The following is a 27,187-nucleotide window of genomic DNA, read 5'->3' on the forward strand; positions in this document are numbered from 1 at the left end:
AACTCTCCTATCTACCTCCCTATGTTATAATGTCTATGTGGATTATAACTCCCCTATCTACCTCTCTATGTTATAATGTCTGTGTGGATTATAACTCCCCTATCTACCTCCCTATGTTATAATGTCTATGTGGATTATAACTCCCCTATCTACCTCCCTGTGTTATAATGTCTGTGTGGATTATAACTCCCCTATCTACCCCCCTATGTTATAATGTCTGTGTGGATTATAACTCCCCTATCTACCTCCCTATGTTATAATGTCTGTGTGGATTATAACTCCCCTATCTACCTCCCTATGTTATAATGTCTATGTGGATTATAACTCCCCTATCTACCTCCCTATGTTATAATGTCTGTGTGGATTATAACTCCCCTATCTACTTCCCTATGTTATAATGTCTATGTGGATTATAACTCCCCTATCTACCCCCCTGTGTTATAATGTCTGTATGGATTATAACTCCCCTATCTACCCCCCTATGTTATAATGTCTGTGTGGATTATAACTCCCCTATCTACCTCTCTATGTTATAATGTCTATGTGGATTATAACTCCCCTATCTACCCCCCTGTGTTATAATGTCTGTATGGATTATAACTCCCCTATCTACCCCCCTGTGTTATAATGTCTATGTGGATTATAACTCCCCTATCTACCTCTCTATGTTATAATGTCTATGTGGATTATAACTCCCCTATCTACCTCCCTGTGTTATAATGTCTATGTGGATTATAACTCCCCTATCTACTTCCCTATGTTATAATGTCTATGTGGATTATAACTCCCCTATCTACCCCCCTGTGTTATAATGTCTGTATGGATTATAACTCCCCTATCTACCCCCCTATGTTATAATGTCTGTGTGGATTATAACTCCCCTATCTACCTCCCTATGTTATAATGTCTATGTGGATTATAACTCCCCTATCTACCTCCCTATGTTATAATGTCTGTGTGGATTATAACTCCCCTATCTACCTCCCTGTGTTATAATGTCTATGTGGATTATAACTCCCCTATCTACCTCCCTATGTTATAATGTCTGTGTGGATTATAACTCCCCTATCTACCTCCATATGTTATAATGTCTGTGTGGATTATAACTCTCCTATCTACCTCCCTATGTTATAATGTCTGTGTGGATTATAACTCCCCTATCTACCTCCCTGTGTTATAATGTCTATGTGGATTATAACTCCCCTATCTACCTCCCTATGTTATAATGTCTGTGTGGATTATAACTCCCCTATCTACCTCCCTGTGTTATAATGTCTATGTGGATTATAACTCCCCTATCTACCTCCCTGTGTTATAATGTCTATGTGGATTATAACTCCCCTATCTACCTCCCTATGTTATAATGTCTATGTGGATTATAACTCCCCTATCTACCTATGTGGATTATAACTCCCCTATCTACCTCCCTATGTTATAATGTCTGTGTGGATTATAACTCCCCTATCTACCTCCCTGTGTTATAATGTCTATGTGGATTATAACTCTCCTATCTACCTCCCTATGTTATAATGTCTGTGTGGATTATAACTCCCCTATCTACCTCCCTGTGTTATAATGTCTATGTGGATTATAACTCCCCTATCTACCTCCCTATGTTATAATGTCTGTGTGGATTATAACTCCCCTATCTACCTCCCTGTGTTATAATGTCTATGTGGATTATAACTCCCCTATCTACCTCCCTGTGTTATAATGTCTATGTGGATTATAACTCCCCTATCTACCTCCCTATGTTATAATGTCTATGTGGATTATAACTCCCCTATCTACCTCCCTATGTTATAATGTCTGTGTGGATTATAACTCCCCTATCTACCTCCCTATGTTATAATGTCTATGTGGATTATAACTCCCCTATCTACCTCCCTATGTTATAATGTCTGTGTGGATTATAACTCCCCTATCTACCTCCCTGTGTTATAATGTCTATGTGGATTATAACTCCTCTATCTACCTCCCTATGTTATAATGTCTATGTGGATTATAACTCCCCTATCTACCTCTCTATGTTATAATGTCTGTGTGGATTATAACTCCCCTATCTACCTCCCTATGTTATAATGTCTATGTGGATTATAACTCCCCTATCTACCTCCCTATGTTATAATGTCTATGTGGATTATAACTCCCCTATCTACCTCCCTATGTTATAATGTCTATGTGGATTATAACTCCCCTATCTACCTCCCTGTGTTATAATGTCTATGTGGATTATAACTCCCCTATCTACCTCCCTATGTTATAATGTAGATTAATTATAACTCCCCTTTCCACGTTTATACCATGCACGCCACCATTATAAAACATCGCACTCACCACCAGGATCAACGTTCATCACACTCATCACCATCACCAATCCTCGTCAACCTCACCACCAGGATCATCAACTCTCGTCAACCACACCACCAGTATCACCAACCCTCGTCAACCTCACCACTAGGATCACAAACCCTCTCAACCTCACTACCAGGATCACCACCAGTATCACCAACCCTCGTCAACCTCACCACCAGGATCACCAACCCTCGTCAACCTCACCATCAGTATCACCAACCCTCGTCAACCTCACCACCAGAATCACGAACCCTCGTCAACCTCACCACCAGGATCACGAACCCTCGTCAACCTCAACGCCAGTATCACCAACCCTCGTCAACCTCACCACCAGGATCAACGTTCATCACACTCATCACCATCACCAACCCTCGTCAACCCCACCACCAGTATCACCAACCCTCGTCAACCTCACCACCAGGATCACCAACCCTCGTCAACCTCACCACCAGAATCACCAACCCTCGTCAACCTCACCACCAGGATCACGAACCCTCGTCAACCTCACCACCAGAATCACCAACCCTCGTCAACCTCACCTCCAGGATCACCAACCCTCGTCAACCTCACCACCAGTATCACCAACTCTCGTCAACCTCACCACCAGGATCACCAACCCTCGTCAACCTCACCACCAGGATCACCAACCCTCGTCATCCTCACCACCAGGATCAACGTTCATCACACTCATCACCATCACCAACCCTCGTCAACCCCACCACCAGTATCACCAACCCTCGTCAACCCCACCACCAGTATCACCAACCCTCGCCAACCTCACCACCAGGATCACCAACCCTCGTCAACCCCACCACCAGTATCACCAACCCTCGTCAACCTCACCACCAGTATCACCAACTCTCGTCAACCTCACCACCAGTATCACCAACTCTCGTCAACCTCACCACCAGGATCACCAACCCTCGTCAACCTCACCACCAGGATCACCAACCCTCGTCAACCTCACCACCAGTATCACCAACTCTCGTCAACCTCACCACCAGTATCACCAACTCTCGTCAACCTCACCTCCAGGATCACCAACCCTCGTCAACCTCACCACCAGGATCACCAACCCTCGTCAACCTCACCACCAGGATCACCAACCGTTGTCATCCTCACCACCAGGATCAACGTTCATCACACTCATCACCATCACCAACCCTCGTCAACCCCACCACCAGTATCACCAACCCTCGTCAACCTCACCACCAGTATCACCAACTCTCGTCAACCTCACCACCAGGATCACCAACCCTCGTCAACCTCAACACCAGGATCACCAACCCTCGTCAACCCCACCACCAGTATCACCAACCCTCGTCAACCTCACCACCAGTATCACAAACTCTCGTCAACCTCACCACCAATATCACCAACTCTCGTCAACCTCACCACCAGGATCACCAACCCTCGTCAACCTCACCACCAGAATCACCAACCCTCGTCAACCTCACCACCAGGATCACCAACCCTCGTAAATATCATCACAAATATCACGAACCCTCGTCAACATCACCACCAGGATCACAAACCCTCTCAACCTCACTACCAGGATCACCACCAGTATCACCAACCCTCGTCAACCTCACCACCAGGATCAACGTCCACCACAATCATCACCATCACCAACCCTCGTCAACCTCACCACCAGGATCACCAACCCTCGCCAACCTCTCCACCAGAATCACCAACCCTCGTCATCCTCACCACCAGGTCAATGTTCCATATTTACTTTAATGCTGCTGGTGACCTCCCTCATTTTGCCGGTTGTTCAAAATTAATCTTTGTATAGTGAGAATGTGATATTTATTTTTTGCTTAGTATCTTAAGCCAGATTAAAATTTTATCCTCAGTATCAATATAATCCTTCCACGTGCACACCGTATTATGGCCCGCGCCAATGTTTTACCTGTGTAGTACACGTGCTAGAGAATTCCCTGACACCTGAATAGAATAGAGATGCGTGACGTGTGTACAATAGTTTAAATCAGTTTAGAACCTGGATTAAAGCGGAAAGGAACAGAAAATCAATTAAGACTAGTTATAAAGGCCAAGCAAGAGTTTCCCCGCAGTTAGGGGAGATATCGATAGACAACTAACACGACTCCAGTACTTCAGTACACGAAACAACGGATGTAAGATATATCTATACAGATTACCTATTACTGATGAATAGCCTCTTTATTTTTGCTGAAAGGTTTTTTTAGTGATGTACCATTCCGTCAATATAAAGGTCCGAATATGAACTCAATGTCTATGCAACGAGTCCCTGCTAACACAACCAAAAACGAAATGGAGACGAAATAAAAGAAAATGTCGCAAGAAAAGGAAGCAAAACAATCAAAGCAACAGATAAATGTTGTCCTGGTGTTTGCCGACCCCGGGTCCTCTAGGTTTTAGTGCTTTCTCTAACCCGGCTACTGACACACGGATTCGATCTCGTTTCTTACATAGCTTTCCTCACCCAGCAGGTAACAATCTGTGCTCGTAATCTAATTAGCACGCGAGGGGTTGTTTTATGCTATATTTTAAATTGCTATATGTAGTTCACTCACCGATGAGGAAACAGCAGAAGGTAACGAGAACAACAGGTCCGCCGGAAATTATAGTTTTCTGAATATAGTAATGAATCTACGTTTTAACTTCACAAACCTATCATCAATATACATAACACGGGCACTCTGCTAGTGTAATATACATAACACGGGCACTCTACTAGTGTAATATACATAACACGGGCACTCTACTAGTGTAATATACATAGCACGGGCACTCTACTAGTCTAACATACATAACACGGGCACTCTACTAGTCTAATATACATAACACGGACACTCTACTAGTCTAATATACATAACACGGACACTCTACTAGTCTAATATACATAGCATGGGCACTCTACTAGTCTAATATACATAACACGGGCACTCTACTAGTCTAATATACATAACACGGACACTCTACTAGTCTAATATACATAACACGGACACTCTACTAGTCTAATATGCATAACACGGGCACTCTACTAGTCTAATATACATAACACGGGCACTCTGCTAGCGTAATATACATAACAAGGGCACTCTGCTAGCGTAATATACATAACAAGGGCACTCTGCTAATCTAATATAAATAACACAGACACTCTGCTAATCTAATGTACATAACACATACACTCTGCTAATAATTTCGTGTATAGTAACATTACATCTCGTGTATAGTAACATTACATCTCAGGTATAGTAACATTACATCTCGTGTATAGTAACATTACATCTCAGGTAGAGTAACATTACATCTCGTGTATAGTAACATTACATCTCGGGTATAGTAACATTACATCGCAGGCATAGTAACATTACATCTCAGGTAGAGTAACATTACATCTCGTGTATAGTAACATTACATCTCAGTTATAGTAACATTACATCTCAGGTAGAGTAACATTACATCTCAGGTATAGTAACATGACATCTCAGGTATAGTAACATTACATCTCAGGTATAGTAACATTACATCTCAGGTAGAGTAACATTACATCTCGTGTATAGTAACATTACATCGCAGGCATAGTAACATTACATCTCAGGTAGAGTAACATTACATCTCGTGTATAGTAACATTACATCTCAGGTATAGTAACATTACATCTCAGGTATAGTAAAATGGTATCTCAGCTAGAGTAACATTACACCTCAGGTGTAGTAACATTCCATTTCCGACAGTGTTTACATGTATATATCGATGTCTTTCACATTATATAGCGGGTGTTGTCAGTGAAGCACGAGACGCTTCCTTTTCGGGAACACGTGGTCTTTATTCTATGTATTGTTTTAGTGTTTCCATTCTTATCTTAATTCATATCTGTCCTTATGTTATCGATTTGAATTAACCTTACGGTGTAGCTGTGTCGTTTATGATATCCCGACATACTTTAGAATGACCTTTGTAGTTATCTCATATCTTTACAACCTTCACAGTAACGGTTGCTCCACCTGTTTCGGAATGTACTTGTTATTATCTATTAAAATAATATTTGTTGTGAAAACTTAAATTTGGAAAATATGACATTTTCCAGATAAAACAATGTGGGTGAAAAACATTTAAACCTTAACAAACCACCAAACATTTTAGAAATGTGCTATAGGAAATTAAACCATGTTTCCAGTTTAGATGTTACAAAAAGCAGAATACCTTCGTTTAATAGATTAATTATAATTTAAATACATTTGATATGAAATTGCCAATTAAAAATAAGGTGATTTATATCGATTTTTAGTAATTGTGAAAGCACCTGCCAACATATCTCGGCCATCCTTGTATGGCGCCCGGGGAAGGCTGGATATTGTGGTAGAGTAGTCGTTCTTGGCATACTCATTCCGTGTAATACGTATGGAGCGAGTGTTTAGATCTAGCTTAAGTTAAATGTGAACACTGAGAAACATTTAAACAACTTGTTTGCCTAAGAAGGATAACCCATCAAAAAAACTTTGAAATATCTCAGTTTTCGCGTTAATGCTTAGAAAGAATTCATTTTGATGTCTAAATGAACACTATCATAAAATATGTTACTAATGAGTTAGCTTCGCCTCTCTGATAAACGAGTTTTTTTTATTCATATTTGAGCGTCTAAATGATATTCACAGATATTGGATTTCTACTTTTACATCAAATGACACATTTGATAATTTATTATACCGCTTGATTTTATGTATCTAATTTATATTTTTTTCTGAATCGTGGGAAATTTTACATCACATATTTCGTTTATGACGAATTCATTTGAATATTTATCTGAAAGTTACACCACTAGTTCGATAACGGGTATTTATATCGCAATCATTGAAAATACATCAACCAGATACAAAGCGCTTTGAATATATAGAGATATGACACTCGCTGTTTAGGACATATCTTCTTCATAATTGTCGAATTATACACATCAACAACTTTGATAAATATTTTAAAGCCCGAACACGTTTGATATCCACTTACGTTGTCACTATCTAGTATGAAATCATTCGAGATGAAAATGACGAGAAAAATGACAGCTATTGCAAGTCTAACAGTTAAAATACTAATCACAAAAACTACCGCAAAAATCTTATCGGGGAATATTAACTCCGCCATGTATTTATGGTATATAGGTAAGACATTTTAAGTTAACTGTACCGTACACATCTATGTAAACAACATGGTCCTAGTTATATAGGTAAGACATTTTAAGTTAAATTAACGAACTGAGCTAGATCTTGTTGATCTGGAATTAAGACATTATATAAGTAAGTAAAAATGTCGGAAACTCAATTAACATATCACCTTTGGAGTTAGTAATAAATACAGATATGCCGAACAATGTTTATAGAACTGCGCCATAGACTCTTTAGGTCTCGCCAATGATGTTGTTGGCTAAACATATTGTAACTCAGACAGGTGTATCATAATGGTCCAGAACAAAAGCTATATTAGTAAGAAATACAACTCATCATCATCATGCCAGAATACGTATTCAGCTGAATTCATAAAATAGTTTCGAACAAAATAGTTAAGATACTAATTTAAGTACAGCCCAGGCGAGGATCACCTGAGAAAACAACCTGAAGACATCGCATGCCAACAGTAATAACACTAAATAGATGGGGCTAGGTAGAGTACGAAATGTGGCTGTACTCGCGATACCCCTCAATGTGACATTTCCTATCCCTTCACATTAGGTTCTCACACTTCTAGCCAAGTGGAACCAACCTAACGACCTGGCCCATCGAGCGCTGCCTCCCGTATCCCTCCCGAGCTGGCCACTAATTATGTATGCAGACGAGTGCAATGCGAGTTAGAAACCTCGCTTATATAGCAGCTAAACCGTTACGCCGAATAGTTATTACATGTCATCGAACGCGACATGGGCGTTAGGACGGACGTGGGGTTACGACTGGGTCGAGGAGGGTCACAATTACATCCAGTTTAAAGCTAGTATTAGGTATGAAAAGGCAAAACTATTGTGTGTTTATACAGATTTTTGTACACTTGTGTGACGTGCGCTTTGATTAATTTATAATCTTGAAAATTCAGAAATAAAACGAGAACGGTACGACCACAGCCAACCTGTCGCTGTCCGGTCTCATCGCCTCGATTCATTTTTGATTTATTTGACAAGATATATTGATGCTACGATTTGTTTCGTTTTTCCTGTTATCTTTATTTTGTGGTATGTTTTCTCTAATTATTTTGTGGTATATTTTATCTATTTTACTTTATGGTATAATTTATCTATCTTTTTGATAAGTGCCCGTCCTTAATATCCTTCTTTGGGCGTCAAACAATACCGAACAAATAGCTGGAAATCAACAGCGTTATTAGTTATATAGACCAGGTGATGATAACGTTGAGTCTACCTAAAAAAGGGAAATTTGCTAACCTTGAAGTACTATTTAAGTAAAAATTATTATCAAAATGTTGCTATATATTGATTCATACGCGATATTGCTTTACACACAGTTGTATGAAATATAAATCATCCGAAACACAACGATATATACACAAATATTTTGAATATTTTGATATTATACGCATCCAGTAAATTCAATTTCTCAGAGATCGTGTTCTAAAGGGGTATGTTGAGGAATGTATGTAGAGTACATTATATTATTGATCATAAAACGTTATAATTCGTAGGTTAAATTCGGTATTTGGTTGAGTTTAAATACCATTAATTATTTAGACATATTAAGTAATGTACTACTGAGTAAACACTTAAGCTATTGAGGACGAGTTGTTATATAGAGTGTGGAAAAACTGGAGACCAAACGGGAGATGCTTGGAGTGTGGTGTTCACGACAAAGACACGACAATTTACTTTACCAACTTTTATTGAGTTGATAGTTGAGATTACAGGTGTTAAATACGACGTTCGTAGTCTGAAAGTCAGCCTTGAGTGGTGGGCAGGGCGAGCGTCCTACCTGTGACGGGCCGTGACAAATGACTTGAAGGTAGAGGCGAGAGAGTTTTCCCACGATCCTCACTCTGCGTAGAGCTGTCATCCCTATTTACCAGCGTCTGTTTGGTCGCGCGTGCCCTTTATAGCCAACAGATCAGTATGTACGTTGTAATAAATAACAGTCTACCTGAATTCACCTGTAGTTAAGTTGGATAATTTGTATCGTTGTCAAATGAATGTTTAATATTAAATTTGTTTGAGCTGTGCTCTGACTGTTACTTCACCAAATAGCAGAATTTATGTCAAGTTAACGTCTGAATCGCACCTCCCGTTGGTACGACAAAGGCGAAATGTTATATTTTAAATAAGTTTATTTGACAGTTCACCAGTTATATTGGTTTAGTTCCTGCTCAGATAATGTAAATAATCATCAATAAGAAATTACCATACATATGAACCACGAGTGATACGGAAGGTCAATAACTATAGTTTAATCCATTGTAAAGCATATTATACTGTTCCAATGCAACAAAGACCCCCTGTGTGGAGTTTCGATAGGAAAACACACTGGCTGGGTACTCTAGGGCCCCTCTTGGATATAAAACTGCATTACTACCGTAGAAACAGCGATCGACATTTAATTCTTTAAAATGTGAACAGGTTTTGTAAGGTTGACCGGTCCCAAATCGATAAATATATATTAATACTGCGTCTTGTTAAACTACATTATATGCTTACAGGGTGCTATAGACAAGACGTCTACGGCTCGGGTCTGTCCTACACGAGCGGTCGCGTGAGTTGCGCGTGCCTACTGTTGACATGGAGCAGTACACTACTATCTGCCGCATCAGATTACCCCCGCCATTGGATGATAGAGAGAGCGTGCCGGAGGATTCCACAACTTATACGATGATGCGTAGAGGTTAGGTGTTGTTTGAAAACTTGTGGAACCAAGTGTTGGGTAATTGTAATGTAACGGCATCGCAATGCAAACACATGCAAATGAACTAATTTGATTTGAAGAACCTATTGTGCTGTGGTCACATGCTTGAGTGCGTGTCCGAGGTTCGCACGCCACAACGCCGACACCTGACCGATAGGCCTATAGTAGAACACTTCGAAAACAGACAGCATTGCCCCTTTAATTTTAACAGATACGAGGACATGCGCAGTGTATACTTGAGAGTAAGAATAAGTTCCCACACTGTGTACGATGGAGTAAAAAATTTGTGATCATCGCGAAAGATGCAAAAGGATTTAAATTATTTGTACCGTGGAAAATAGAATTCCTCGAAGGATGTTAATGGAGCGATTTTATGAAAAATATAAGTTAACAGGATTTGCCCAGTTTTGTTTTCGTAGGAATGGTTTTTGGCGATTCCTTGGAATCTATATGTGTGATTTTGCTTCGGAATGCTTCTCCAAGACAGGTATGTTTAATGGTTAACAGGGAGAAAACCTTCCCACGATCACGTTTTGGAAGGAAAAACTATGATCCTTTCCAGTTTATTTGTTTTTCTGGCAATCTTGGGAATTTCAACAGGTTCTGGTTACTTTGAAATTCAAATTACAACTATCCGGAACCCCCGAGGAGAGGTGTTAGATGGGGAGTGTTGTGATGGGGATCGGGATGCTGAAAATAAGTGTGTAGAGGAGTGCGATACATTCTTCCGTGTTTGTCTCAAGGAATATCAAAGTAGGGTTACTATCGATGGCCACTGTACATTTGGAAATGTTACAAGCCAGGTTTTTGGAGGAAATACCTTTACCTACCCAATGGATAGTAGCAGAACCCGACTAAAGCTACCCTTTGAGTTTTCCTGGACGGTAAGTACTTAGTATTTATTTATCATTTTGCATTAAAAAAATAATCGTTAACAGTATTATGAATTTATGCCATGACATGAAACGCGTTACTGAAGATAATGTTTACGTGGCTGGAGTGTCACAAGAGTGTCGTCTGCCCCGTGTGATTCAGTGGTCCTCAGAAGAGAAACGTTTGCCATGCGTGGGAGATTTTCTCACGCTCGCCTGTTCAGGTGTATATAATGTTGTCTATTTACCCTGTGGGCCAAATATATAGATATCCCTTACATGTGATCTACTAGTTTTGCTTTCATTTGAAGATTACCCAGGAAAGATAACACGTTCTTGCATGTATCATATCCATAATTCGCTGTACGGGGAAAAATTAAATAGCGACGAAACATGCATTATTATCACACAAGTTTTTACGTAAATGGTTCTCTGCATTCATTACATCACAGACATAGCACAGTTTGTGTTATATCACAATAACGAAAAATTAAAATAGATAAATATGTTTAAGAAGGTATTATAGAGCGTTACATTTATTCCGTCATAATAAGATCGGATCTAGATGTACTACACTTGATAAACCACTACAGGAATATGGCACTACAATAACATATATTAGCTCGTTAAATCCGTATAAGAATATGTTTCGGTAAACTATCTTATTTTCAGACAATATTAAGCAAGTTTCATTTATTGCATCACAAAAAGAACATACGTTCATTCTACATCAGTATGGGAAAACATCAGTGTGTTATAACATTAGAGAAAAATAGCACACATCAGTTAACTCCACCGTAAAACAGTAAATGGTCGTTACATTAGAACAAGAACATATTTTGGTTCGTTTCATTGTATCAGAACGTATTTGGTTCGTTTCATTGTATCAGAACGTATTTGGTTCGTTCCATTGTATCGGAACACATTTTGGTTGGTTACATTGTATAATAACACATTTTGGTTGGTTACATTGTATCAGAACGTATTTGGTGTGTAACATTGTATAATAACACATTTTGGTATGTTACATCAGTATAATAACACATTTTGGTTGGTTACATTATATAGTAACACATTTTGGTTGGTTACATTATATAATAACACATTTTGGTTGGTTACATTATATAGTAACACATTTTGGTGTGCTGGAGATCTACTAAAGGGGGCAAACAGACAAGTAGTAGTTCAGAAATTCGACATTAAACAGTTATAGGGAGTGATGATGAGGTACATTTTTGACATACATTCTAGATGATGCATTGTATTCTAATGACCTAAGAGGTATTAAAATCTCATTACCGTGTCAGAAGGTGTACGTGTGTTACAGGCTGGTAAAGACCAGCGCTCATTCTGAAGGAAGTCTCCTCCCTCCTTATAGTAAAACACTCGCATACGCGTGGATAAATTTCATTGATACATTTGCCAAGAATATGCCAACCTATTTCAAATGTGGCAGAAAAGAGTCTGTTTACATGAGCCTTTGGCGTGACTAAGTCGGTCCAACACATTTCAAGGTATTGCCGAAGTTCTGCGGGATGAGGCAGGATGTTTTGTGATCAACGTAACGCTCCGTCTCAAGGAATATATCCCCCACGTAGGGAAATGAGTAAGCTGCTATGGTTATGTTATACTGTACGATACACTGACCCATTTTGACATCTCCCTGTGTTTATAGGGCTATTCAATAAACATGTCTCATCGTTTACCGTGTCAACCAAAGTCTTTACATAATTATCGTCGGTATCAAACACTGTGACGGTGTATCACTTGCTACACCGTTTGATATAACTACGGAGGTGATGAATACAGGCATGTGTGAGGCAAATTACAAAGTCATTACCGGCAGGCGACATGCTCGCGATGGCGGTCGCCGGAAGTTGGCACGCGTCGCCACCGGTTGACGGAAGTCACAAAATTGGACTGTCAACATGCTTGAATTGCTCTCAAAGAGTTTAACGATTCCGCATCACGTATTCAATAGACGCTGCTTTTGAATTCTATAACCATGCCTATTCAATGTACTGTGATAGACCGACATTACAACACATATATTTCGATTTTATCAAAACACGTGTTTTCACATCTGACGGAAATGGAAAAGCAAATCGTTTTTTCTAATCCACAAAGGTATACACTCAATGTTACATGTACTTTTATACTTCTGTTTCCAGCACATTGGTAAAAGTTATAGGTCTTTTTTTTTTTTATTAAGGACAGTGTAACTAACATTAGTTTAAACATATATTTAATCATTAGTATTTAAACAGCATATTATACATTTTCCATGAGAAAATCGCGTGATGTACATTTGAAATATTTAAAATTAAAGTAACATAGTTTAACCACACAGGGCACACATTTCAATTATATTCATAAAACAATCAAATATAATAAAAAAAGTTTTTGAAATCCTGTACAGAGATATAACATTTTATACTGAAATCCTGTACAACAATATGATATTTCATACTGCAATCCTGTACAGCAATATTGTATTTCATACTGAAATCCTTTACAATGAAGTCGTATATATACTGAAATCCTGTACAGCGATATGATATTTTATACTGAAATCCTGTACAGCGATATGATATTTTACACTGAAATCCTGAACAGCGATATGACATTTCATACTGAAATCCTGTACAGCGATATCGTATTTATACTGAAATCCTGTACAGCGATATGATATTTATACTGAAATACTGTACAGCGATATTATATTTTATACTGAAATCCTGTACAACGATATATTTTATACTGAAATCCTGTACAGCGATATCGTATTTTATACTGAAATCCTGTACAGCGACATCGTATTTATACTGAAATCCTGTACAGCGATATGATATTTTATACTGAAATCCTGTACAGCGATATCTTATTTATACTGACATTCTTTACAGCGATGAGATGCTGAAATGATCTATAGTGAGAGCCTATTCCAAACTGAAATACTGTTAAACGATGGGGAGTTCTATAATGATGTAATGTACATTGAGAGCCTATTCTATATTGAAATACTGTTAAACGACGGGGAGTTCTATAATGATGTAATGTGCAGTGATAGGATATTCAAAATAAAGTAGATGTGATAAAAGAAATCCTTATAAATAAAATATTCAGTCAAAACCGATGGTATACTTCCTATTAAAACAGCATTCATTGTTATTCAGCAGGCATATCATTCCACACGACCTCGTAGTCTACCTCATCGCCAAGGTATACGAGTTTAAATACCGTTTGCTACATGTTTTGCAATGATAATTAAGGACAAATTGACTTGAAAATAGCGACGGAGATCAATTTGAGTTTTGTTGGATGTCGTTCCCACGCTTACACTGTTTACAGTGTTCAGACAGTCTCAGTCTTCTCTGTTACATTAGGGTGTCTTATCTCCTATATCAGCCCGTAATACACACTCCCTTTAACTACTTACAAAATACACTCCATTCTACATACTCAAAAATTAATATACACTCCAGTTTGCTTACTCATAACATACGCTTCATTTAAATACTTATAGAATACATCCTATTTTGCTTACTAATAAAATGCACTCCATTTTACATACATATATCACACAATCCATTTTACATACACGTAATAAATAATCCATTCTACAAACACATATTACACATATATGTTATACAATTTGATAGATATATTATTACACAACCATTTTAATAACATATATTACACAATGCATTTTCCGTTTTAAATTACACATTAACAGTGGAATTCTACAAGAAATAGTAATTTCTACCATTTGGGGTATTTATGAAAATAGATAATTAGATAAGCATAAGGTATTATTATGATTTTTTTGCGCTCAAATAGCAAATAAAAAAGGAGGTAGAAATTCTAGAAACAAAGTTTTATACATGATTATCAATCACGTGTCCAACGTGTTATAAAACAATAAAGACAAGGAATGTTTTACGTACTTACTGAAAACCATTAACATACATGTATTGATGTACACTGAAAACCATTAAAATATTGATGTACACTGAAAACCATTAACATATTGATGTACACTGAAAACCATTAACATATTGATGTACACTGAAAACCATTAACATATTGATGTACACTGAAAACCATTAACATATTGATGTACACTGAAAATCATTAAAATATTGATGTACACTGAAAACCATTAACATATTGATGTACACTGAAAACCATTAACATATTGATGTACACTGAAAACCATTAACATATTGATGTACACTGAAAATCATTAAAATATTGATGTACACTGAAAACCATTAACATATTGATGTACACTGAAAATCATTAAAATATTGATGTACACTGAAAACCATTAACATATTGATGTACACTGAAAACCATTAACATATTGATGTACACTGAAAACCATTAACATATTGATGTACACTGAAAACCATTAAAATATTGATGTACACTGAAAACCATTAACATATTGATGTACACTGAAAACCATTAACATATTGATGTACACTGAAAATCATTAACATATTGATGTACACTGAAAACCATTAACATATTGATGTACACTGAAAACCATTAACATATTGATGTACACTGAAAACCATTAAAATATTGATGTACACTGAAAACCATTAAAATATTGATGTACACTGAAAACCATTAAAATATTGATGTACACTGAAAATCATTAAAATATTGATGTACACTGAAAACCATTAAAATATTGATGTACACTGAAAACCATTAACATATTGATGTACACTGAAAATCATTAAAATATTGATGTACACTGAAAACCATTAACATATTGATGTACACTGAAAATCATTAACATACATGTATTGATGTACACTGAAAACCATTAAAATATTGATGTACACTGAAAACCATTAACATACATGTATTGATGTACACTGAAAACCATTAAAATATTGATGTACACTGAAAACCATTAAAATATTGATGTACACTGAAAACCATTAACATATTGATGTACACTGAAAACCATTAAAATATTGATGTACACTGAAAACCATTAAAATATTGATGTACACTGAAAACCATTAAAATATTGATGTACACTGAAAATCATTAAAATATTGATGTACACTGAAAACCATTAAAATATTGATGTACACTGAAAACCATTAACATATTGATGTACACTGAAAATCATTAAAATATTGATGTACACTGAAAATCATTAAAATATTGATGTACACTGAAAACCATTAAAATATTGATGTACACTGAAAACCATTAACATATTGATGTACACTGAAAATCATTAAAATATTGATGTACACTGAAAACCATTAACATATTGATGTACACTGAAAACCATTAAAATATTGATGTACACTGAAAACCATTAACATATTGATGTACACTGAAAATCATTAAAATATTGATGTACACTGAAAACCATTAAAATATTGATGTACACTGAAAACCATTAAAATATTGATGCACACAGAAAACGTTAAAATATTGATGTACAACAAAACGTTAAAATATTGATGTACAACGAAAACGTTAAAAACATTTGTCCAGGTATGTAGCGATTTTTTTTTGCAAAGCAACGCGGTTGTATCGGCATTAAGCTGCATGTAAGTATGGCTCGATTTTAGCTTGAGTACGTTCTACGTAACAAGAGTTATTGAGGAGCCAATGCAGATCGCGTGTGACTATTGCTTAATGTAGAATACTATTTCTATGGGGAAATTCGTATTCAACTTTAAAGTCCTAATCGTTATCATATGAAAGTACAGACGTAAGTGGAGATTCTGAGGTTCCATAAACGCCTTTGTATGATGAAGATAAATGGTATACACCAATTTACTTTACAATATGGTTAACATACCTCTGTCAACGAGATCGGCACTTCTTGTTAAATGGTCAATACACTGGAATTCGTTCATATATTTTATTTCACATTATCAAGATCACATTTCATTTCAATATCAATTTCTTTTTTGAAATGGTGAAGTTTTATGTGATATTTAACATATTACCGGTGTAATTGTCCATCATGGATCCAGCATGTTAGGTTAGATAGGAACTACCGTATGTGTTGTGTATTGGGAGAAAACAGCTGTAGTTTGGCACGAGTAGTCGGGATTTTGTAGGCTGTATAAAACATTAGCTGATAAAGCGCAGATTTAATATTCAAAGTGAGGGTAATGCACCATCACGTGGTCTACATTATCATACCAGGAGATCGTACGAGTGAGGGCTTGTAGAAGAATTTGGATATTATCTCCCAGTCGTATCCGTCTTAGATGTTAGAACATTTGTAATATTATCTTAATTTCCTTAGAAGATTAGGAGATATGATTTCGTTATTATATGCAATAAATTGAATCAATCAATCAGTGTACATAATAAAACAAAAAGGGCAATGTTTATTGTCAATTAGGCCACCAGAGGACAACCACCTAATACAGTGAATACACCGCCTACTAGGGCGACTTATACAAAACCACCTATTACTACAGCGACTAATACAACCTACTACTACAGCGACTAATACAACCTACTACTACAGCGACTAATACAACCTACTACTACAGCGACTAATACAACCTACTACTACAGCGACTAATACAACCTACTACTACAGCGACTAATACAACCTACTACTACAGCGACTAATACAACCTACTACTACAGCGACTAATACAACCTACTACTACAGCGACTAATACAGCCTACTACTACAGCTACTAATACAACCTACTACTACAGCGACTAATACAACCTACTACTACAGCGACTAATACAACCTACTACTACAGCGACTAATACAACCTACTACTACAGCGACTAATACAACCTACTACTACAGCGACTAATACAACCTACTACTACAGCGACTAATACAACCTACTACTACAGCGACTAATACAACATACTACTACAGCGACTAATACAACCTACTACTACAGCGACTAATACAACCTACTACTACAGCGACTAATACAACCTACTACTACAGCGACTAATACAACCTACTACTACAGCGACTAATACAACCTACTACTACAGCGACTAATACAACCTACTACTACAGCGACTAATACAACCTACTACTACAGCGACTAATACAACCTACTACTACAGCGACTAATACAACCTACTACTACAGCGACTAATACAACCTACTACTACAGCGACTAATACAACCTACTACTACAGCGACTAATACAACCTACTACTACAGCGACTAATACAACCTACTACTACAGCGACTAATACAACATACTACTACAGCGACTAATACAACATACTACTACAGCGACTAATACTACAGCGACTAATACAACCTACTACTACAGCGACTAATACAACATACTACTACAGCGACTAATACAACATACTACTACAGCGACTAATACAACATACTACTACAGCGACTAATACAACATACTACTACAGCGACTAATACAACATACTACTACAGCGACTAATACTACAGCGACTAATACAACATACTACTACAGCGACTAATACAACATACTACTACAGCGACTAATACAACCTACTACTACAGCGACTAATACAACCTAATACTACAGCGACTAATACAGCCTACTACTACAGCGACTAATACAACCTACTACTACAGCGACTAATACAACCTACTACTACAGCGACTAATACAACCTACTACTACAGCGACTAATACAACCTACTACTACAGCGACTAATACAACATACTACTACAGCGACTAATACAACCTACTACTACAGCGACTAATACAACATACTACTACAGCGACTAATACAACATACTACTACAGAACTACTACTACAGCGACTAATACAACCTACTACTACAGCGACTAATACAACCTACTACTACAGCGACTAATACAACATACTACTACAGCGACTAATACAACCTACTACTACAGCGACTAATACAACCTACTACTACAGCGACTAATACAACCTACTACTACAGCGACTTATACAACCTACTACTACAGCGACTAATACAACATACTACTACAGCGACTAATACAACCTACTACTACAGCGACTAATACAACATACTACTACAGCGACTAATACAACCTACTACTACAGCGACTAATACAACATACTACTACAGCGACTTATACAACATACTACTACAGCGACTAATACAACCTACTACTACAGCGACTAATACAACCTACTACTACAGCGACTAATACAACATACTACTACAGCGACTAATACAACATACTACTACAGCGACTAATACAACCTACTACTACAGCGACTAATACAACATACTACTACAGCGACTAATACAACCTACTACTACAGCGACTAATACAACCTACTACTACAGCGACTAATACAACCTACTACTACAGCGACTAATACAACCTACTACTACAGCGACTAATACAAACTACTACTACAGCGACTAATACAACCTACTACTACAGCGACTTATACAACCTACTACTACAGCGACTAATACAACATACTACTACAGCGACTAATACAACCTACTACTACAGCGACTAATACAACCTACTACTACAGCGACTAATACAACCTACTACTACAGCGAATAATACAACCTACTACTACAGCGACTAATACAGCCTACTACTACAGCGACTAATACAACCTAATACTACAGCGACTAATACAACCTACTACTACAGCAACTAATACAGCCTACTACTACAGCGACTAATACAGCCTACTACTACAGCCACTCGTCTGTTAGCTTGACTATTTGTTTGTTTGGGTTTTACGGCCCATCGACAGCTAAAGGGTCATTTAACCTTGACCAGGGCAGGTATGCATGTAAATATTATATATTATACTGTATCAATGTTCTACGCAGTAAGTTTTTAATAAAAACACAGTGGATGATGTGGAAAGTAGAATGAGTTCATGGTTAGTATAAATACAGTATTTATCATTATGGTATGGCTATTAGAATCAGTTCATGGTTAGTATAATTACAGTATTTATCATTATGGTATGGCTATTAGAATCAGTTCATGGTTAGTATAATTACAGTATGTATGGTATGGCTATTAGAATCGGTGAAGGTTAGTAGTATCCATAATGTATGCATTTATTACTGTTGATATTTATGCTAGAACGTTCGCACAGTAGAATTGCTGACCGCCAGTTACTCTGGTGGTACTGAAACGTTTGATCTAAAGAACACAATGTTGTGCTGCCTACAACAACTGTTTCGTCGGGGGATTAGGGAAAGACCTGCTCCCTGTCATCCGGAGGCCGCCGTCTCCATGGAAAGACAGACTATACTTTTCATTAATATTCACTCCTTAACTTAATCGTTTTCCCATAGGAAAGCATTATTGAGTTTAAGGGGGAAATAGTTAAGAAACTTTCCTTGAATTCTGTAGTGCTTTAATATGAAAAATGTTAAGTTAAGGATTTTCCTTGAGTAAGAAATATTGACGATTATTTGAGGCCAGCTCTGCTCAGTGTGTTACCTATGATCCTCAAATAGCCGGGTATAGGGACCGTGTGAAATCTATCAGATTACCGACGCTTCCCAGGCCCGCGATCACCCCTCGGTTTAGCATGTGCTGCTGACAAAAGCCTGGTACTCTACACCTGCAATTAAAATGAACAGCATTAAGGCCGTACGATCGTGTTGACATAGTTATACAGGTGTAATTCTGCCACCTCTAAAACACCCTCTAACATCTCAACTACTCTACACTAGGTAATGGCGATTATGTATTCAAGTACCATGACACGGTATAAGGTGCACTACATCATAGTAATCTGAACGCCTCCTGACAATAGCAGCAAAGGAGAGGAAGACACACAATAACGCTGTATGTATAGCATTAAGATATAATTATAGATATCAAGGTCGGTTCAGACACTATGACAACTGTGAGAAAGTTAGTATCGCATAGCACCGTGACCATCTACCTGATACAGACCTTACCGTGACAAAGGACCGTGACCATCTACCTGATACTGACCTTACCGTGACAAAGGACCGTGACCATCTACCTGATACAGACCTTACCACGACAAAGGACCGTGACCATCTACCCGATACAGACCGAACCACGACAAAGGACCGTGACCATCTACCCGATACAGACCGTACCACGACAAAGGACCGTGACCATCTACCTGATACTGACCTTACCGTGACAAAGGACCGTGACCATCTACCTGATACAGACCTTACCACGACAAAGGACCGTGACCATCTACCTGATACAGACCGTACCACGACAAAGGACCGTGACCATCTACCTGATACAGACCGTACCACGACAAAGGACCGTGACCATCTACCTGATACAGACCTTACCAAGTGACAAAGGACCGTGACCATCTACCTGATACCAGACCTTACCACGACAAAGGACCGTGACCATCTACCTGATACAGACGGTACCACGACAAAGGACCGTGACCATCTACCTGATACAGACCGTACCACGACAAAGGACCCGTGACCATCTACCGGATACAGACCCTTACCACGACAAAGGACCGTGATCATCTACCTGATACAGATGGTACCACGACAAAGGACCGTGACCATCTACCTGATACAGACCTTACCACGACAAAGGACCGTGACCATCTACCTGATTAAGACCGTACCACGACAAAGGACCCCGTGACCATCTACCGGATATAGACCCTACCACGTGCAAAGGACCGTGGCCATCTACCTGATACAGACCTTACCACGACAAAGGACCGTGACCATCTACCTGATAAAGACCGTACCACGACAAAGGACCGTGACCATCTACCTGATACAGACCTTACAACGACAAAGGACCGTGACTATCTACCTGATACAGACGGTACCACGATAAAGGACCGTGACCATCTACCTGATACAGACCGTACCACGACAAAGGACCCCGTGACCATCTACCTGATACAGACCGTACCACGTGCAAAGGACCGTGACCATCTACCTGATACAGACCGTACCACGACAAAGGACCGTGACCATATACCTGATACAGACCGTACCACGACAAAGGACCGTGACCATCTATCTGATACAGACCGTACCACGACAAAGAACCGTGACCATCTACCTGATACAGACCGTACCACGACAAAGGACCCCGTGACCATCTACCTGATACAGACCGTACCACGTGCAAAGGACCATGGCCGTGTCCCGCAAACAGCCGGTACCTCGTGTGCGGGACCCTGATGGTCTACCTAATACAGACGGTCCCACGGGCGCATGCACGTGATCGGCAAACTTTGGGAGTGTGAAGAGAAAGGCATCAGACATAAAGTTTGAGCTGGGACAGAACAGCGACAGAAGGCCTTATGTATTACCAACTGTCTTTGCCGATTGCTCTTTGGTGTGGCCGATTAACTTTGACCAAAATACTGTTCGATGAACAGTCAAATGGTATAAAGGGATTTATTATCAACAACAAAAGGTATACGATCTTCAAAAGTGGAAGAGATGAATGCTTAAATAGAATTGAATGAGAGTGGTACTTCTGTCGGCACGAGACAAGTAACCGGGAAGTACAGGCAGTTTACCGGAAGTAAACCCTGGAGCAACAGTGAGGCATAGACTTGTGTCAGGGGCAATACACACAGAAAAGATATGACATTCAGCGCGATAAAAAAAACGCGATAGACATGGTGACGGATGAGAGAGTGCATGGGAAAGTGCGCCTGCAATGTTAAAGGCGGTCATGGTGAATGAATCCGGACTGCAGTGTGTGTAACGACAATGGTTAGGAGTGTATACACAGAGTGCACACGATAACAGTGATGCATCACCATAATTAGAAAACTATCTGTGTTAAAATATCTAGAACGCCGTATACCTAGGCTGGCATGTCGTTGCTATTATGATGGTATAGTGGTTGGATGCTGGGCTGTGTGATCGAAAGGTCATGGGTTCGAGTCCCGACACGGGCACTGCATCCTTGAATAGGATACTTTTCTCCATTGTGTTCCAGTCGAGGGCAGTGCAAGAAAAGTCATGTGTAAGCTGATATTATATACAGATATACCATACAAAGTCAAACAGTCCCATCATCCTCGGTTCTAACAACTATTTGATGACCATACTCAGGTCTGAAGTATCAACCTCCCATAAACAGATCAGAATACATTGGAAAGAACATTCAAGTTCACTTATTGAAGAACGAGATAAACGTCCGATCTGGGAATTGACTGTAGTAAAATGCAATTCATCGTCTAATGAATTACACTTCCGATCTGGGAACAGACTGTAATAAAATGTAATTCATCCTCCAATGAATTACAGGGTTGCAAAGTCATTGGTATTTTTAGAATACTCTTTGACCTGTCCCTGGCGATTTCAAGGTCATATTTACACAATCTTAATTTTGTAAAAAGCCTTCCAAGATTGAAACAGGTATTTTAAGATAATTTTTTTAATGTTTTTGTATAGCTTTGATTTATTGCTCTAGCTCGTCCATTGCTCACGGAATGTTTGTTGATGTGTATTAACTTAGCATTGATGTCGTATTTTGTTTTGTTTTTGTTGGAAGGAAATGGATGTTTTAAACCTATACTAAACACATTGGAGGTTTGTAAAACATATTTTATGAACGTGTACCAACTGTAGGTGCCATCATTATTAGTGCTTTACTCAGAATTAGTGATTTGACGATTTTTTGTCATTATCGAGAGCTCTCAGTAGAGCAGCTTTGGTCGTAACATGGGATTCAACGGGATAATGGCGAAATTCTCTTCTGAAGGCATGTTTACAGAATTCAAAAGATTGTCTTGTTAAAATGATGTAAAATGATGTTTTATCAATGTGGAAGAGATAATAGAAATGTTTACCGTTTGTCTCTGATCTAGTCTTAGCACTGATAAGTATTTCATACAAAGTACACATACCGAATTTCTAAATTAAATGTCAGAATTGGTTGAATTAATGTATTATCAACATATGTATATAAAGTAAAAACTTACGACGAAAATGAATGGAATACACGAGCTTTTTTATAATTATGATAAAATCAAGACAAACACGGCCATGCACGATGGTTTATTGTGCAACAACTCTTTTACACCCGAGGCATGTCTCCAGTATTAATATAGTATACGTTTTTGGCTGCGGTTCAATAAAACTACTAAATCCACTAAGATTATTATTGAAGTTTTTAAATGTGGACCATGCTATTGATCAATTTTAACGTACGGCTTAAGTATATGGTAGTATTGTATGAGTAAACATTGGAACATTTTCTAGAGCAGATATTGTCAATGGCAAAAATCGAGTGAGGTTACGGAGCGAAGACTCGATTTACACATTCTGTATTTCATATTACGTAAGAGTTGAGGGGCGAGGAGCACTGTACCACATACCTTTACACAGCTAGCATCGCCTGCCCAATGGAACATCACACACGCTCTAATACGTAAGATATTGTTTACTAGATGCTGCCTGCTAGCAGACAGTGTATCAAGTAAAACAGACATTCACAAACCCAACACATTACCCAGTAATACACTGTCAATACCCATATCATACCGTCTACAAGACATGCAGCCGTGTGTCAAAAACGTTAAACTGAACCAGCCAAGGACGAACATACAACTGCTCAAGAAGCACGTTCTCTTTTTAACAAAATATGCATTCCGTACATATACACGAAACATTAACTGAAAGAACGTGATCAAGTCTTTGTTTCGTTAAAATAACCATTTTTCGATTAAACATGAGAGGTATCGGGTAACGAAAAGATAGGTATTTCAGTTACTGGTGGCAAAACCTTATAGGTTCCTTTATAAAGGTCGTACAAGTGAGAACATTAATTGGTCAGCATACACATTCCCAGTGTTATAGAATACATCTAAAACTGACGAAATGAGATGTGAATTATTCGAAACTTGATGATATCAAATAAAGCCCTTTTACCAAACATGTTGTGAATGAACCACTAATTTTGACGTGGCCTTATCGGGTCGCATCACGATTGTGTTTCCGCGATTGTGATTTGTATCATAGAAGTACCAGGGCACCATCTGATGTCTCACCAAAAGGCCATTAGACACAAACACTAGATGAAGTCCGAGTCCATGCATCAAGAATGACTTATGTAGATATGGCAATGCTTATGTTGTTAATTTTATGCGGTAATAATTTAACAAGCATTTTGATTGGCTGAAAAAACTATGTTATCAGCCCAAGTAAAAGGTAACGTCCCTGTTTATAATATTGTGTTTGATTGGATGATACAACGGCGTAATAATTTCTAAGAGAAAAGAGTCCATCAATAAAAAGAGATTTCCACTGGGATTGTGTAGAGTAAATTAAATTATAAGGTTTAACTTGAACAATATGATTATGATATTGAGCTATAACAACAAAAACTGGAGTGCACTCTCGTCATTTCGTGGTTTATTTAGAGTAAACGGCGTTTATGTATTTTGTTAAAGCTCCAATACATAAAAATATGCATCAAATTACTTATGTGATTACTGTGAGTAAACATTTGAATTTAAATTTGAATTTATAAACAAGTTAATCCTTAATTAAATACTGGGAAGACAGAATTATACTTTAATATATAATGCATTTAGTGAGAAAAAAATCAATAATTACTTACATCATACTTTAAAATGATATTTTCAGAACAATATTTTAAACATTTTCTCTTAAATAGCCTTTAGCAGTTTTAAACATATAAGTTTAAACAACAATATTTATTCAATAATCAAGCTTAGTGAATATATTTATTTACACTTGGATAACTAACTGAGAGCTAGATTTTATGATATAATTGTGTGATATATACACAGTAACAAGGTGGGTCCATTATAATTGGTATAGAGCAGACACCTGTAATATTTCCGTAGTATCAATACACCAGGGGGACATTTATCGGAATTACGGATGTCTGACTGCCGACAGACACAACTCTCCGGTGGAGATCAATGTACGGTACAATACCCTCAAACACGACGTGAAAAAAAAGTAAATTATAATGTCATTGTTGACAGGAAGGTGAAAATCATTTATAACGCTTCCTGTGTAAAGGTGACAATGGTTGTGTAAACATTCGGCATCCAGTTCTTATTTATATAACATACATCTTGTCTAAAGAAGATTCGTGGATTACATTTTTTATTTGATAAATAGGATCTGAAGAAGGTGTGGGTATAACACTGTAGAACACTGTCACAGTAAGGCGGCGGGCGTGATAAAGTGTGTGTCTGAACTATCCGGCCCGAACTCACTTTATCACTAGCCCTCCACCTCTGGGTTGCGAGTTCGAAACCCACGTGGGTTAGTTGCCTGGTACTGACCGTAGGCAGGTGGTTTTTCTCCGGTTACTCCGACTTTCCTCCACCTCCAAAACTAGGCACGTCCTTAAATGACCCTGGCTGTTAACAGGACGCTAAACAAAATAAACCAAACCAAATATTATTCTTCTTCTTTGGCGAAAATGATATTACAGACAGGTACGATGCACAGAAAACAGTGTAATTGATTTGCGCGTGTGGCATTGTAACCAGTCCCTTTATCGAGGGTGTATGCTAATAATTGTTTGACAGTATACATATATAAGCATGCTATAATACATCAATATTATACTGTAATGAGAAGTATAATATAGCAAATTTACCCATGAACAAAAGCCTCTCGGAGACCACAAATGCATAGTTACCAGTCCCGGACATAACTAAAAAATATATTACTGACTTTGGAATAAATTTTGATTTTTCCTATTTTTTGGCTTACACGAAATATCCGAGAGACTTAAAAAGAGTTTTTTTCCCCTGTTTACGATATTTTGATAGACCGTGAAGACACTAAGAATGATTAGATATTAGACATTATTTTGTGACTAACTGAGTAGCCAAGTCATAATTAGTACCAATGATGAGAATTTGCTCCACCCAGCCTCGTTCCCACTACTATCGGGTTCCAATGTTGAATGCCCACCCAGCTCTCCAATGGAAAGCTATCTGTGTGAGCGGCATTTGTCTTACTGTCATGCAATAATCCAGTTCCAATCAATACCACCAATGGGCTGTCTAAAGTTTTTAATTATTTACAATAATCGCGATCTTAATGAATACATCACCCCTCTCCTGTTTCTTCACTGTGTC

General features: G+C 38.0%; 2 protein-coding genes across 2 annotated transcripts in view; both read left to right on the forward strand.

The window, feature by feature from the left end:
* Positions 1-2,304: 2,304 nt before the first annotated feature.
* Positions 2,305-4,095, forward strand: LOC117322699 (mucin-2-like). The gene has a single exon (XM_033877638.1). The coding sequence runs from the start codon at positions 2,305-2,307 to the stop codon at positions 4,093-4,095; it is 1,791 nt and encodes a 596-aa protein (XP_033733529.1).
* A 6,042-nt stretch (positions 4,096-10,137) lies between these two features.
* LOC117323839 (protein jagged-1b-like) overlaps positions 10,138-27,187 on the forward strand; it is a 137,707-nt gene continuing 120,657 nt past the window's right edge. The window contains exon 1 of the mRNA XM_033879322.1: positions 10,138-11,119. Coding sequence (XP_033735213.1) covers positions 10,784-11,119 — 336 coding nt within the window. The 5' untranslated portion in view covers positions 10,138-10,783. The remainder of the gene's footprint in view (positions 11,120-27,187) is intronic.

Source organism: Pecten maximus, chromosome 3 (assembly GCF_902652985.1).
Source record: "Pecten maximus chromosome 3, xPecMax1.1, whole genome shotgun sequence".
NCBI classification, from domain to species: domain Eukaryota; kingdom Metazoa; phylum Mollusca; class Bivalvia; order Pectinida; family Pectinidae; genus Pecten; species Pecten maximus.

Coding starts and splice junctions, on each gene's coding strand:
- LOC117322699 (XM_033877638.1), top strand. CDS start 2,305: ATGCACGCCACCATTATAAAACATCGCACTCACCACCAGGATCAACGT.